Source organism: Channa argus, chromosome 11 (genome assembly GCF_033026475.1).
Source record: "Channa argus isolate prfri chromosome 11, Channa argus male v1.0, whole genome shotgun sequence".
NCBI lineage: Eukaryota > Metazoa > Chordata > Actinopteri > Anabantiformes > Channidae > Channa > Channa argus.
Genome location: NC_090207.1, coordinates 9,143,007 through 9,159,863, shown reverse-complemented (window position 1 = coordinate 9,159,863; position 16,857 = coordinate 9,143,007). Strand labels below are relative to the sequence as shown.

General features: G+C 38.9%; 2 protein-coding genes across 2 annotated transcripts in view; one reads left to right on the top strand and one right to left on the bottom strand.

Moving 5' to 3' along the window:
• Positions 1–184: 184 nt before the first annotated feature.
• LOC137136100 (secretory carrier-associated membrane protein 1-like) lies at positions 185–8,421 on the bottom strand. Its single transcript, XM_067521125.1, has 9 exons — positions 8,220–8,421; positions 6,984–7,064; positions 6,642–6,758; positions 6,042–6,153; positions 4,227–4,355; positions 3,731–3,890; positions 3,401–3,502; positions 3,195–3,312; positions 185–2,820 (listed from the first exon to the last, which is right to left on the bottom strand). Exons 1-9 carry the CDS (start codon positions 8,274–8,276, stop codon positions 2,659–2,661), a joined length of 1,038 nt encoding a protein of 345 aa, XP_067377226.1. The 5' UTR covers positions 8,277–8,421; the 3' UTR covers positions 185–2,658.
• Positions 8,385–16,857, top strand: part of LOC137136101 (homeobox protein orthopedia B-like) — a 52,478-nt gene continuing 44,005 nt past the window's right edge. The window contains exon 1 of the mRNA XM_067521129.1: positions 8,385–8,517. The gene's annotated coding sequence lies outside the window, so the exon portion shown is untranslated. The remainder of the gene's footprint in view (positions 8,518–16,857) is intronic.

Here is a 16,857-nt window from a genome sequence, read left to right as displayed (position 1 = left end):
TACACAGCTATTTAAATCCCAGAGGAAACACTGACACCTAGAGATGGAAAATAAACAACAGTTGTTAACGCCAGTAATTCTGATCGTAACCATATCACATAGTATTTAGTAAAATATTTTAATTAAAATTAAAAAGGAAGCAGATTTTTATTTTGGTTTGACTTTAAGATAATTGGTTCACAAGTTTTTCATTTCAAATTTTATTTAATGTTAATACCATAAATATACAAAACTCAAACTATTTCACATGCAACAAAGGCCAGACGAGTGCATTACATTTCTTTTTTACATGGGATTGATAACGGGGATCAAATTTTACAAAATGTACAAGTGTCCCTTTTTTTTCTCTGATTCAGTGAACTAACATGGTCACAGGTCAAAAACTGTTTAGTGGCACCACCTCGCCAAATACATCAAGAAATGACCCACTGTAGCCTGGTGTAGAACTACAGATACATGGGAACTGTGGGTGTATGTAGCAAAGAAATGTTGCGTAATATCTTAAAGAAAAACATGGCAAGGGAGCACATCACAAAGCAAGATATTAAAAACAAATCTATATGGACATTTGGTAGATTTCTCACAGCTTTTCAGGATACATAATAACACTTTTCTTTTATTCCAATCATACACACATCCCTAACCCACACAAGCACAGCTCCTGCAGGGTCAAGTTGCACAGTCAATGAACAGTTTTTCAATCTAGCTGATGCTACGATCATGTCATTACAAAAGCACACAAACATAATACATAATGTAAAATAAAAACCAAAAAAAAAATACTGAAGTGAAAACTTTTAAATTATGCCATAAATTAAAACGTTGCACTGAGATCAATGTAAAACAAGAAATGTGCAATGTGTTTAAAACAAAGTACATCCAAACAAAAACACTGCTGCCAAGAAGTAGGTTAATTATTTCAAGACAAATTATTGATCTTCAACTTGGTAACACTCACAGGAGAATTTTGTTCACTGTAATGTTCAGTCTATTCATTTGTAAAAACTGCAGTCATCAGTCATGCAACACTCACCGCCACTATTGTTGCTGCTAAAGCACAACACAAATGTAACTCTCGTCAACATTTCACTTCAGTAACAGTAGCCTGTACAATGTGGTGCTGACTAACACTTATGTAAAAATTAATGTATATTATTGATGTCATTGAATGTGCAAGTCCGATCCTCTCATTTGTAACAGTTTACTTTGGCTGTGGAATTTAGGATGCCAGTAATCCTGTAATGAAAAATGAAAATCACTAAACCTTTTTACGAGTTCATGTATGTAGGTTAATCTGAATCTGTAGCTTTACTGTAGTTTTTTTGTGTGAAAAATCTAGTCCCTTCTCTCAGTTCTCCCTAAGTAGGTTATTTGTTCTTCACCAGCAGCAAACACAGCATCAGGAGGACATGACCAAGTGGCTGTCATTCATAGCAGCGTTAGATTTTTAACCAAGAATCGAGGGCTAAAGAAAAACAAAAAAAACAAAACAGTAGTTTGTCAAGGTCATACATACTTAAACCAATGTATCCCATTTATTTTAGTGTATCAGGCCATGAAAGAATCTGATGAAGCCTCTCAAGTTTTAGTGAGAAATGGGGACCTACTGCATCTTACAAAATAGATGCAAATACCATCAGTCTAACAGCCAAAGGGACATGCAATAAGTTTCATAAAAAAAATGGGAAAATGATGAGGCAGCTATATCCCCAAAACCAACAACCTCTGCAGCTAGAGAAAAAGGCAAATTGTGGACAGAAGGACTCTAAATCCTGGAGTGTGTTAAACATGCGAGTTGTTTTCATGCTGTCATCTTAGTAAGTCACAGGGATGCTGATCCAGCCCACTTTGCCAATAAGAGGGAATCACTGTTCTACTGAGAGGTGGCAGGTTCTTAAATAAGAACATAAATATTCCTATTTATATGAATTACCTTTAGCATATTGAGACTTCTATTTGTCTCAGAATAGAAGTACTGGCAGGATAAGGAACTTTTTAGTTTCCAGTGAAAAACACTGGATAATGAGAAAAAAGAAGAAAAAAAAATGCCACAATTGTCTGTGAAGTACACATTCACACACGGGTTTGGCCATTCAAACATACACCAACTTTCAGTATGTAACCAAAAAACAGAGGTATGTGCAATACACCCTGGTCATATTATCACTTTTCATGACTCTATAATGTTTTATCCAGGCAGGAAGGTGTTTGAAGGTCATTATCATTAAAAAAACGTATGCTGCAACTTCTGCCTGACCTAGAATAACTAGAGTGGACAGAAGAACAAGGAAAGCAAAGGGGTGAGTGTAAGTTAAACTCCGACATATTTAGAGCACACTTTGAATCCCTCAACGGATCCTTCAAGAGATGTGAACGGACAGTCACCTGACTGGAAAGCAGACAAGGTGGATGTAGGACAGTTTCTACTGATAACAGAAGTTAAAAAGTGAAGATGGACAACTCAGGTCAGTTGTCTTATTTATTTTACACTTTTTAAGCAAAGTGTGCTGAGTTATCTTGGTTTCCAGTTGGGCCAGAGTTGTCCATCTCCATCTTTTGTGGTATGACTGTGTATGTGTGTGTGTGTGTGTGTGTTTGTGTGTATATCCTTGTACAGCATATACACATGTACTGTGTGCATGTACAAGTGTGTCAAGTTTATGGATGCGGTTTGAAGGCCCCACGCGCAGCATTGGACGCAGCATTAGCTGCAGCATTGGCAGCTGCAGTCTGAACCGTCTTGTTTGACATGACTCCTGTTGCAAACTCCTGCTGAGCCTTCTCAAAACTAGCACCAGTGGTACGATAGAGGGCGTGCACCTGGAAACAGAGGAAAGTTAGGTGATTAGAAGCCATCACTAGGACTTGCCACAGAATATCACCTAGGCAGATATTTCATTTCCTTTCCAATCACAAAATTCCCACTTTGCTTGTGCTCGCTAAAATATAAATTTGCAGTAAAAAAAAAAAAAAAAAAAAATAGAAGCAATATAAATCCTACTGAATGTAGCATGAGCTGACTGAATTACCTGTCACTGAATTACCTATAGCAGTCAAAATACATCTGTCCACTAAAGAATATTAAAAGAATATAAACACCTTAATTTACAATTTGATTCATTGCAACCTAAGTGGAGCCGAATATATTTTAACAATGGGTGGTGAAATGTTGGAGTACATTGTGATTGCATTACCTTTTTAAACATAATGAGTGAACCCACAGACAGTGCTGTGAACAGGGCTGCAATCAGCAACATGATAATGCCCACTGGAATACTGGTGTTCAGACCAGTTAAAGCTGCGATCCAACCACTGGCAAAAAAAACACAATGGCAATATGAGTGAATATCAGTACACATGGAAAGCAACACTCTATTAGTAAAAATCACAAAGTGCTCACCATGTTCCCCAGCCAGTGATGCCAATAGTTTGTAGAACGTGAACTCCAAACTGACAGATATAGACGAAGAAGAAGACAAAGAAGCGGAATGAACTATCACTCCTGTTGTGAAGGCAGAGAATAAGATAGTGAGACAGGGGCAATAAAATAACAAAAAGGCCTTTAGTTATCACTAAATGTTCAGGCTGCTCAGGTGGAGAATTAAGAAGCTTTTCTGACCCCAAAAAGCATAGTTTTCAAAGCCAACTGCCCACCACTTTTTTTTTTTTTTTTCATAGTTGTACAAAGATGTGTTTTAAAGGTACTGATTTGTTGTATGTTACTGCTTACCTGAAAGCCCCATAAAGTGGTCTGTACCAGCAGATGAAAGAACATGGGGTAAAGAGCAGAAACCACAGCATTGCCAGACCAAAATCTACACCACGAGAAGGATCCACACAGAACCAGGCCAGGCAACCAAACATGTTCACAAAAAGAGTGCCTGCATGAACTGATAGAAAAACAACAAAGGATGAAAAACATTTTGTAGCTAACACGCACTGCCTAAGCCATCTAGTGACAGGCAGCAAACTACAAAAAAATACCTTGTTGAAAAAGGCATGCTAGAGCCAAAATTAAGAATAGCAAAATAAAGTCTGTGCTGTATTGTGTTGTTTCTGCCTTTTGCAATGAATGTGTTGTTTAGTATAAACTCAAATGTCTGCATATTGTGATGATTCTGATGCAGGACACAGTGCAGAGCAATTGGCTTCTCTTGTAATGCAACATGTGCAAAATAGAAGGCAGTACTGCCTATCTAAAAAAATGTTACCGTTGATCTACTTACACATCCAAAGGTTGTACATGATCTTGACGGTCTTCTGGAACTCTATAGGAATATCCACTGCAATATCATGGTAGAAACATGGGCCAATAGGGAACTTCTCTGGCAGTGGAGGCCAGTTGTTCTTACGCCCTACATGAACAAAGGAAACAGTGTTTGAATGAATAGAAATGTACAAATCACAGCATTTCCCCAAAATATTTACCCATACTACGAAGCATATATGTTCCAACTGTGTGTGTGCAAAAGTGAAACATGACAAAGTATATTACATAGACTGTCAATCAGAAAATGTTCTTTTTTTGGTTTAATCTCAAGAAATGCAAACAATATATAAATTTGAGTAAATTAGAGTAATTAGTGTAGCATACCTTTTCCTATCTTTCTGTCTTTAGAGCCCTTCTGATCAAACGCCACAATGGACAGGACTCACATATTTTCTCAACTGATTATGTCACTTTTTCTTTGTTTGGGCCTCAAATGTATTTTTTGAAACTGGTGAGTGTTTAAGAGGGAGGTAAACTACATTTCACTAAAACTTCAGTTTTAAATGGAATTATGCCAATAAGATCAGTCATTCAAAACAGAACCAAAAAGCCCAAAAGGATTTATGACCAACTTAAAGTTTGGTGCAATCACACTGCTGATACAGAACATAATTAGATAAATAGAATGTTTCAGGGTGTATAATGTTGCTTCATCATCAGACTTTTCTCAGTTTGAGTTCTTGTCAGCACTTGGGTTCTTAAGGGCATGTCATCAATCAGGGCACATGTACTGCTGCTAAGTCCAAATCTGTCCAAGAAAAACAAACAAAAAAAAGAAGGAACTGTTGCTTCATGTATTCTATCATGCATACTTTTAAGGCAGACTTGTGTGGACCTGAAGTATCTTGCAATGCATCTTCTCGCAACAAATGGTGATGGCAGAGATTTTAAGCCAGACTTGAAGTTGTTGCAATTGCACTCTAGGACTGCCAGAACTTTTAATGTGATTTTACATATTTCATATAGGTCAATTTGTCGAAGTGATGCCTAATGTTTGTGTGACAATTCCGCCTGCTAGGAGAGACCTTTGATTATTTGTGGTTAGTTGCGCTAGTGTTTTGATACAATTCCTATTGGAATTCAAAGTTTGGTCTCAGGCATTAAATATAATACAGTATTTCTTGCTGCTATTTTCATTTGTCTGACAGTAAAGGAAAACGTCATGTTCACCAGAGCTACCTCTGTGCACTAATTTTATAAATGGATATGACCATATTTAAATATAAATTATATTCAAATATTAAATATACATTGCAGATGGGATGAGAGTGAAATCTTTTGACTGTATCTTACTGTCAATGAAGTTATCAGGAAGTTAAGTGATGTCAAATGGACGTCTTTCTTCTTAGGTGGAAATGTTTTACTACTCATCCAAATAGCTTCTTCAATCTAAAGGAAAGGTGGCTAAGGGACCCAGTCATATCCTCCAGGTGGTCCTTTGTTTTTCACCTGGACTGAAAAGACTTGTTAGGGCAGTTAGACTAGTGTTGAAAGTCCATCTGTTTATTTATTCTTTTCTTCTCAAAATGTCTATTAAGAATTTTGGGTTAAGATAATTTTGTCCCACTAAATTTCTGTTGTAGCCTAATCACCCAAGTCCAGTTGTGCAGCTGATGCCAGCAGGAATTCTGCTATCCCAAGTGTAACTTGATCACACTGTGCTCTCCTGTGCTCTGGTGTCTTTATTATGCTCTTATGATTCTAGCTTCGATTGGTAAAGAACACTCACACTCTGAGGTTAATGAGGCAGGTAACTGATTGACTGACTGACCTCCGGCAGCTCCGTGTGACTGTAACTCTCTCTCTCGACGATCAAGCTCTGCTGCTTTCTTCTCCAACTCCTCCTGTCTTCTCAACAACTCAGCCTGAGCACGTGCTTGGTCCTAACACAGACATAAAACTTCTCTTCAAATTCAATACCTAACATGTCACAGGTGTTATGACATCCAAAGAGGTAAGTAATTAAGGTATATTTCCTTACTCGGGGTAAGCTTGGTTGTGTTACATTGAGAAGGGAAAAAGAGGGTTAAAATTAGGTAATTATCCTTTTTAGTTCAGTCACTACCTTATCTTTGTACTTAATTAATTTTAAGGGAAACCTAAAGGGCAAAGCCACGGAAGAAGGACATTAAATAAATTCACTGCAATTAGGACAATAATACCAGATGATGCCAATACCGCATTAGGTCAATGCTAGGCCATCAGAGAACAAATGAGTACATGAAGACAAGAGGAAGGGTCAAACATGAATCTAAATATTGATGGGATTCGTAGCTATGCATAAATGAAACAATTTTGTTTAAAGGAAAACATTTTTATTGAAGGGAAACTAGATGGGATTCCATGAATCTAATGGTTCGGAATGTAGTACCTGTGTCTGCTGCTGCTGCTGCGAGTAAGCCGGTGGCTCCTCTGTGGGCTTCATGATGGCAGGTTGTGTGTTCTGAGAAGGGGCAGGAGTAGATTTGGGGGCACTTCCAGTGGCTGCCTGTAAGCCAGCATAGAACTGCTATGTTAATATTTATATGACCAAATGAAAGACTCTGAATCAAAACTGTAATTAGGCCACACTCATAGTTTGTCAGGGAAATCCTCTGTGACTGAGAGGTGCAGGAAAAAAAGAAAGAGGTTGGAGGATAAAATGAGGTCAATGACTAAGCATACAAACACATCCATGCATACATTAATCAACAGTGATACAAGGTAAACTGACCGTTCTGGCATCTGTGAAGGGGTTATATTCCTCCAGACCACCAGGAGGGGCAGACCGGGTCACCTGCGTCACTGAAGGATCCTACAGGACAGAGAAGGTTTCAGGTTGTAAAAACTACAATCACAAATCAATTTAAAATGTTTGATATTGTTGTTTTTAACTAACTCAACTAATCTGTATTTTGTATTTAAATCCCAGTTAACCAAACATTCACTAGGTCTATTCATTCTCCTGTTCTGATAAGTTATTGTTTTGACAACAGGTAAAAATAGCATGAGCAGCCAATGCAATGAAAATGTAAACTTTGCAGTTCAGCTGGAGAAGGAACTGGAAAAAGTCTTTAAAAACGTGACAGGATGTTATCATTGGATGGTCTATCGCCTATGATGGTCCAAAAGGTCCAATGAAGAACCCACAGTCTGCAGGTAGACTCCACCCACTGACGAGCACACCTTCGGCTGAGATGAAACCCAGCACACTGTCGGTAATCCATAGTTAAGTGTAAAGTTGTAGGAAGTCTACTGCATCGTATATGAAAACCTGTAGCACAAATAAGCAGCTTGTTGCATGGCTGTGGCCTGCAGTGGACAGGATGCTAATGGAAAGCATACACATTATTTTAACAGAACATCATAATTTTTAATGTTCTAATAGATATTTGTAAATATGGAATTCTGTGTATCTCTACAGTAGGACGAGTAAATATATGTTTCAAAACAGTGTTAAACCTGGGCAAAATTCCCTGCGACGTGCGGAGGCAGGTTAGCCGAATGTTAACAGCTGTAACAATGTTAATACTAAGAATCCCGTCATGTGCTTGTGTACCAGCGAAATCCGGACATTGGTGTAACTAACGAGATAAAGAACTGATGCTAACCACCTATTTAGCTATTTACCAGCCAGGCAGGAGCTTGCAAATATGTGTTAGCGATGCGTCGAGCTAAGTTGTTCAGGTAAACATCATGTGTCTTTGTTTTTAGTTGACACGTTATAAACGAACAGCCTCAGCAGAACGGTACAATTTAGCATATTTGCAGTCTCTCTAGCAAAATTCACAGCCCTATTGTTTGTGAGAGATGATGTAATTAATGTGAATGGTTGCTAGGTCGTTTGGTACCCAGCCGTATTCCAAGGAAAACCCTCTAGCTGTCAAGCTAAACCGTTAGCAGCGATGCTAAAGAAAGGCTGGCCTCACTGGTCTTTCAGTCTTCATTAGCCGAGTAGCTAGTTAGCTACCTGAAAGGGGTTGCTGAAGTCCGGGTCTGCGAACGGGTTGCTGTCAAAGTCGGACATTTTACAGTCTTCCTAATAACGTTTTTTTTCCTGTGGAAGAGCTCTCCGATTATCCAGAGAAGGTTCGGTCTCCTGATTGCCCTGCCTCTCTCTGCTCCCGCAGTCTTCTCCGCCTCCCGCTGATGGAGACCCCTTGCTTAGCAAGTTAGCTACTTGCAGAAAAATGGCAGAGAGGATGCGTGATCAGCGGCATCCTCTACGTCACAGCTTCTGCACGGCGGGCATCGGGACGTCTGGACAGGTACATCACACACGAACACACCCGTGCATTGTACGAGGATGGGCCTTGGACCTCTGCCTTTAATGATTGTTGCCTTTGAGAGGTGCCACTTTCTTAGTTGCCCTCCCCTGGTGCTGATCGCTTGATTCCAAGTTACTGTAGTATTGTAAGTCTGATTAGAAGGTATTTGTAACATATTTTAGCATTTCCATTTTTGTTCTACTCTATATTTATACATATGATGCACCACTTTGTAACAGAGGAAATTATGAAAGCCATAGAGAAAACATTGTTTACACATTGTCAGTATTCACAGGGGCCTAACTTTTGAGATCTTGTTACTTTTCATGTTGCAATTACATACAATACAGTACAATTTTAATATGTGAAATTTATGGGAATATTTTTAAATTCAGTTTTGCAATGACAAATTTAATACTTTGAATACCCATTGTACAGTCATGCGGTGATTTAACTTTTAATGTTTGTGTCCATATTCCAAAACAAAAAGTCATTGAATATATTTAGTAGCCTGTTACTCATATTATTTCATTTTTTCCCCAGACAAACGTTATAACTTTAAAATTAAGGGCATAGTATTAAGTAAATCTTTACCAAACCAAAACATGAATACAGCTAGAAGGAAAACTTGACCTACTTTAGATGTGAAATTGACTAAATTTAAATATCCAGGAATCTCAAATTATTTTCTCAGGTTTCATTTGTACATTACATTTTTACATTGGTGTTTTCTCCTTTACATCTGAGGTAGAGAACTGTTCTCCTGGAAGGTTGCAGTCCTGCTTGTTTTTCAACTATTCCTGCTACACACTGCTCCTCCAGCTTGTGATTGACTGGACGTACCCAGTGAATGTAATCAGCAGTGGGTGATACAGGGATAGATGAGGAAAAAAGCCGGGCGGCAGCCCCTGAGGAACATGGAGTCCTGCTGTACATAAACTGCATGCAAAGAACACAACATTTGAACTCCTGTAGGTCAAATACAACAACTATCTCCTCCACTTGATGATTATGTTGATTATGTTAATGGTCATAATGATGATGAAGATGATGATAAATGGATGTGTCTGCTGTTCAGCTGGCTGCTTATACCAGTGAGAAAGAGCTGGAGAGGCGAAACCAGACTGTCTATTTCATGATATGTAACAGTGACCTCTTTCTCAGTAGCCAATTCCAGAGACTTTACTGGAAATCATTTTATCTCACTTGTTCCTTTAAGAAGTTATCACCCTTCATGACTGTGTGCTTTTTTTCTCTTTGGCTTTGAAATTTGTTTAGTTGCCCAAGTTGCCACTTGGGGGAGCTACGATCCAATAGATCTCCCCAGCTGGTTTTGCAGAATCTTTCTCATTTGCCATCAATTTATTTTAATTTAAACGAAGGGTGACCATGTGAAGAGCATCAGATCAGTTGACAGCCTGTAAATGTGATTTAAACATTTAAGCACCATTTACCCAGATTAAGTTTCAATTGAAGAACAAATGCTATTAGGTGGAAATCTTACCGTATGTGGTAAATGGTGGAGCTTAAAATATTCCGTTTTATTGTTTGAATATTGCTGCTTTGGTTTTGTAGCAGCATCTAATAATTTTAAGTTAAACTCTTTTGCCTCTGTTAATAAGTACTTATGCACCTTTGTTTACAGATATTGTGCTAATTCTGGTTTATGCACTGTACCTATATACTGTGCAACACTGACAGACTAACCACAAAGTGTGGGTTCATTACGATTCAGCCCTGGTCCACAAACACACACACAAAAGGAGCATCAGTACCTTCTCTAATCTCCTATTAATGGACCCAATCACAGACTCTATGAATAATCAATGGCCAGTGGTCTGCAACCACAGTGCTAGAACCTTGAGTGAAACTGAATTTTCCTAATAGGACACACACATACAGTCACACACCTTGAGGCCCTAATAAGCACTAATGCTCTGTGGGTTTAGAAAATGTCACATGGTTTGTTTGCTGCAGAATGTGAAAGATAAACATGCTGTGCAATGTGTGTGTATGTATATACTGTATATGTGTGTGTGAAAACAAGAACCCGTCTGTCCTTGTCCACTCTCTCCTGACTCTCTAATGCTGCTCTCCACAGATGACTCTGTGTGGAAACAACCACTTTGGCTAATAGCTGCTACATTAGTCTCTTAACCAGCTGGTCATGGCCATTTAGAAATGTTCATTAGGTCGCTGGCCAGAGTGGATAGGTGTGATAGTTCACTCCCCACTGTTGACAGTAGAAAGAAAGGAAAAAAGAAGAGAGAGAGAGAGGCAGGTAGAGACAGAAAGAGATGGAGCGAGAGGCAATTTATTGGCCAACATGATGACCAAGTGTTAAAAGCTCCAGATGCAATTATCATCATATTGCCCTGAATAAGAACCTTGTGCATAATTAGATCTCATTAAGGTCTCTGAGTGTTATTTTAGGGCTCTGAAAGGTTGGATAAGCAGGACTTGATATTATGGGTTATTAATGTCGCAACATCTGGTGCCATTCTGGCAATAGATGAACACTCGTTCCAATGGTCTAGAAAATCCAGTACTGAACTGATGTTATCACCATATAATAAAATAAGAAGTAGAAAATGGAATCCTTAGATGGATGGAGACATACATAGATACTGTATATAAATGTGTGGTAATATATAGCTTTATATATGGTGTGTGTGCATATGCATGTGAATTTGTTTGTGCTGATGACCAGTCAGAGCAGATTACACACTGGCAAGAGAAACAGCCCTCTGTCGCCGGAAAAGCGATTGATTCTCCATTTCCATATTAATGAGCAGATTTGTTAAGAGCCTGCAGGAGAGGGAGAAAATAACAGGGTCTTCATAGGGCACGACATTTATAAATAAAGCTGATACTGAGAAAAATGGAAATTAAACCTTTTAGTTTAATAAATTTGAGGCGTCCGCAGCAAAGCGAGCGATTTGCATTTCCATTTGTGGCCAAATGAGAGTGCGGGTCCATGATGAGCCTGCTAGTGCTGCTTTTGGGTCTCAGTCAGTCAGACAATCACTCCAGCGTGCAGCCCTCCCCATCAATGTCATTAGCTCAGGCCTGTTAACTCTGCTACTTGGCTTTCCAAGAATATTTGGTGAACCAGAGATTCCTGTTGTCACTTTGACTGAGGAATGGGGTTGCCCTCAATGTAAAATTTATTCACTTCTCTATTTCCTATAACTCCCAACCTAGATGTGTCTGTATCTTTTTCCTTAGATATTCAACATCCTCTATACATGCAAGTGTCACTTTAAAATAATCTTTTGTTGTTCTAAAACAATGCTGTCAAAAATAGTCTGTCTTCTGCTCTGCCTCTCTCATAAATACTTGCACTTAGTCTCTCTCTTTCTCACACACACACACACACACACACACACACACACACACACACACACACACACACACACACACACACACACACACACACACACACACACACACACACACACACACACACACACACACACAAAGCATCACTGATTGAATTTATTGGAGAATGGATGTTGACTAGACCACTCCAAGTAGGCTAGATTGTTGTTGTTCCCTGATTGACAGACAGACCCAGAGCAGCTGATTGAAAGTGCCTTTTAGCTTGCTCTCACTGTATATTTGATTTGGCAAAATGGAAGGGGAGTCCAGTCTTTTCCCAGGATGCAAACACAAGTCTCTGTGTTTGTGTTAGAGCGTGTGTGTGTATTTTTGTGTATTTGTGTGTGCCATGCGTACATTTACTAGTAGAGGCTTTGGTAAATGCTGCATAAAATGTACCCCCTTTCAGGTATTAATTGAATAATGCAAGCACTCCCCTTGTCAACCATCAAGTGGGCCTCTTTCTCAGTGGCTTGTGCTCTTCTCCTTGCCCATGAATTGACTAGATTTATCTGTGTTGTTCCAGCCAATGGATGCCATTTGTTCCAAATGTTTGACATAAACATGCAAAGAGCAGAGGCGTGCACTCATAAAATAAGCTTCTGGACTGTTGTTTTACAGCCCAAAGGGACCAATGGGGGGGTCTCTCAGCCTATAAAATCATGTGGAACTCTTGCTGAGCCAACGGTGTGTTAAAGTTCGCTTTCAACCAATGATGTGATGAAAAGGAACAATTGCCGATGGAAAGAAGGAAAGATAGGAGAGAGGGACAAAGGGGGTAAAGAGGAGAGAGATTAAGTGCTCTGGGAGAAGCGACAGTGCAGTTGGAGGAGAGATGTGCAGCGTTCTGCTAAATAATCCTACTTATTGTCCATGCCTCTAATGGGGCACATCTCATTGGGCGCCTTATGTCTGCTACCAAACTGTAAAAGATGTTCAACTTTACACCTGCAGGAAAATTCCCATTCCAATAAAGACAATGTTGGCATATGGAGGTTTTACAGAAGCAGCTCTATGAATCTCAATGCTGTTAAGACAACCATGGAATTAATGCAGCTTGTAAATAATGCAACTGGTAACCTTTAAAGTTATATCTAACTTGTATCTTTGAATGGAAATGATAGGAAATTGAGATTAATCAAGATATCCCATAATTTAAGAGTAGACAGTTTTGTGTAGGTTGATATTCCACTAGAGGCCGTCTATATTGTGGGTATGGATTTTACTGTTGTGCACATTGTTGTTCGATTTGCTGATTTAGCACCTCTCTAATTTTCCACAGAGTAATATTTGCCTTCACTAGTGCCATTTGTTTTTATTATCCGAGTGAATATGTTTGTCCAAGGATATCAATAATCATAAACAAAGCCGCGGCGCTTGCACCTCTCCCTCTGTGTAACACTCTTGATACCTCTGTCGTCTCAAACGAGGCTTCTCTTAACCCAAACTCTAATCGTGCACACTCTACATATTTCCGTGTGTAATTGGTGAAAAGCAAACATTATCAAACCTGCTTTCTGTCAAACTCCGTGCACACATACAGTACATAACCACATGCACACACACTGCATTGTGGCTCATGCCTTAACTGAGTGTGTGTGCTCTCCTATTACAGACAGTAATTACCGTCAGTCACCCCGTGTGTCTATAACAAGCCAGCATAATGCCCTAATCAGGCCTGGATTAATCCAACCCTCTCTCTAATCACTCTAAAAGTGATTTATATTGTTTTTCCTGTTCGGAACAAATGAAATCTGTAGCCTAAATTAATACTGGCTTTTCATCACTGGGAAGCAAAAAAAAGCCAGTAACCCTCATATTCTTATCTTTAAGGCCTAGTCTGAGGAGACAGGGCATGCACACACACACACACACACTAACGCACACACAAACAAACAAATGCTTACATGTGTATTTAAGTTGGAAGTACGAAAAATATATTGTCATGTTCCATTAACTACGTAAACTTGAGGAATATAATTGGGGTCATCAGAGGAATATCCAAAAAATGTATTGTTACTATTTCACGTTTCACATTCTACTTTGATTTAATACGTATAATCAAAAATGTTGGCTAAAAATTTTCTTTTACATTGTAAATTTGTACCAACTCTTTCTCAAGAGCTGTAAGTTAAGTGCAACAAGGGTCTATTGGTCAGCACGGGAATATTTGCACAGTAATGGACATAAAATCATTTTCTATCCATCTACCAATTATCCTGATGAAAAATGCTCTATATCATTCTGTACAAGTCATTTGTCAAATTGCATCAGCTACAGTCTTGCAATTTCTTGGTCCTGAGCTTTCATTTAAGATAGCATGCCTCCTATTTTGGTCTATGCTTCCTACTTTGTTTCATTTCCATTGTTAAACAAATCAATTCCAACCCTGACTCACAACCCACTGTTTTTCATTATGGAGAACGAAGGCCGGACACGAATCGTAACAGAACCCTGAAATTTCCTGCTCACTATTCAGTTTGTGCTCGGAATACAAACCAACTCACAAGACACACATTTAACAAATGCAAATTGTGAGCCAATCTGGTCGAGCTATCTGGGCTCCCGGGCTCCATATTCATTTCCTCCACCCCACTGTTCGTGAACTCCGAAATCAGTCCTGGGGTTAACCTGAAAGGGATAAGAAATGGAGATCTGACAGTGTCCACTACCTCACTCCCTTTTCTTCTTTTTATCTCCCTCTTCTTTTCACACTGTATCTTACCTTTTCCTCCCCACTCCTTCGTTGCCTCTCCCCCTCTTCTCTCCTCAGTCCCATCTCCCCTGTTCTCTTCATGCTGTGTAATTCTCATCTTACACACTCTGTTGGTCTGGACTATGAATAATGCATGGTGTGTGAGAAATCCTCAATCTCATGCTTGGCTCCCAGCGAGCATTACGGAGCTTGCATCTCTATTACGGAGATGAATAGGTGAGAGGGGAATATCGCATAGGATACGCTCTAACTTCATTGTTTGTTTTCAGCATTAAAGCCCCAATCTGGGATTTCTTTAACTACATCTGAATTATGTATATAAATGTACAAGGAGAAGCTTGCTGATGAAAAATAATACTGTCAAAACTTTTATAATCCACTATATCAGCACTAAAGTTACAATTCTCTACAGTGTCACAATACAAATAAATGTGAACAGGAGCAAACTATTTGGAGCTTCAGACTAGATTTAAAATTCATGCTCGTGTATGCTGTCAGCCCTTGAAAAATAATTTATTTTCAGTTAATCAATTTTATAGAGAACTACTTTAAATTCAATCAAATAATGCTATAAAAAGCAATGCCATGACGCTTTTGATGTGGTGTCTTTCATTCTGTGGGGTTTTCATTTTCACCTTCTCAGTGATTTGATTTTATGGAAATGATAAGATGGCAACTGCAGGGACAATGCATTTATAAATACAGCAGTCTAGTTGTGTGTGCCTGATTGTGTATGTGTATCTCCCTCCACTGGCAATTTGTTGACAGTTGAAATACTACGAATGCACATAACAAAGCAGACTCACGTTGCTGCTCAGAGGGGACACTCTTGGAGAATAGGTCAGGTAAAACTCCATTATGTTCAATCCACAGTCTCATCACACCAGGAACAAATGACTGCTTGAACCTTTCTGCAGACATTGTGGAAAGTGTAAATCTATTGGTGAGCGGAGGAGCTAGGCTGTCCGCAAACAGTTTCCCAAGAATTTTTTGCTCTTTTCCAGTTTTTTGTAATCCTCATCCTATATATATATATATATATATATATATATATATATATATATATATATATATATATATATATATATATATATATATATATATATATATATATATATATATATATATATATATATATATATATATATATATATATATATATATATATATATATATATACACACACACACACACACACACATACATTTTATATATATGAAGAATTTGTTGCTGCTTCATGTGTTACTATATGTGAGAGCTGTGCTACAGTGTGGACTACATGTTTTATGGAGTGTGTACATGCGAAAAAAGCACTGAAGAGTTAAAGTGCTTTCCTACTACACTCAAAGCCTTGTGTCAGCACTTGACCACTAAATCCATACAATTCCCTTGAACAGTTTCCCTTCCTAGATAGTCTATCATTCCTCTGTTTCAGGTGGCTGGCCACTGTGGCTGACGGGGCCAAGTCCTTGAGGAGATCATGTGTCTGAGGAAAGTACAGGAAAAGCTGAGCTTTCAAACCAGTGTCTCTGTTATTACCACTTTGCCTCTATTTGTGTAGTATCACTCCCATGTCTTTATGGCAAAGGTCCAAGTCTGAAGTATCAAATATGGTGGACAGAATACTATCACTAATATGTTAATCATACTGTTATGATGTGTGGGTCTGACTCGCTGATACTCTTGGAATATGTTTTTTTATATTTCATCTTCTGTCTTATAGTCTGCTCCACCCAGTATTAAACATAATTTTGGAATATAAAACAGGTACAAAGAACATAATGGACTAAAAACCTCCATATTATTGCCTGGTGGTGAAGTCTTACAGAAATAAGCCTTTATTTTGGTAGACATGGCTTATTCTTTCTGTCTTTTTCATGCCCATTTTGGATGAAACCCAAATGAATCACACTAATGACCTGGGCCCTGTGCTGCAGCACTGCACTGAAATTAATATTTAAGGAATGGAGATATAGGGCAAATAGATGAGAATAGGAACCCAATACTCACTCTTGGGTACTACGTGCTCTGGCACATACACACACATACATGCGCTTGCATATACTGCACACAGACCCTGACAGGCAGGCTATTATCCCCCAGCCCTGGCTGCCGTAATTGGCTATCGCTTTTTACAAATGTGGCTCTGTCTGACTCGCATATCAGCTCCCGTCTCATCAACCGTGCAGGGGTCACAATGTCCGTGCGTGCACGTGTGTGTGTGTGTGTGTGTGTGTGTGTGT

What these genes read in the sequence shown, in the direction of transcription:
- LOC137136100 (XM_067521125.1), bottom strand. Translation starts at nt 8,276, where the DNA reads ATGTCCGACTTTGACAGCAACCCGTTCGCAGACCCGGACTTCAGCAAC. An exon ending in GTCACACGGAGCTGCCGGAG is followed by an intron (nt 4,356 to 6,041) that starts GTCAGTCAGTCA and finishes TTGTTCATGTAG; the next exon opens with GGCGTAAGAACAACTGGCCT. An exon ending in ATCACTGGCTGGGGAACATG is followed by an intron (nt 3,313 to 3,400) that starts GTGAGCACTTTG and finishes TTTTTTTGCCAG; the next exon opens with TGGTTGGATCGCAGCTTTAA.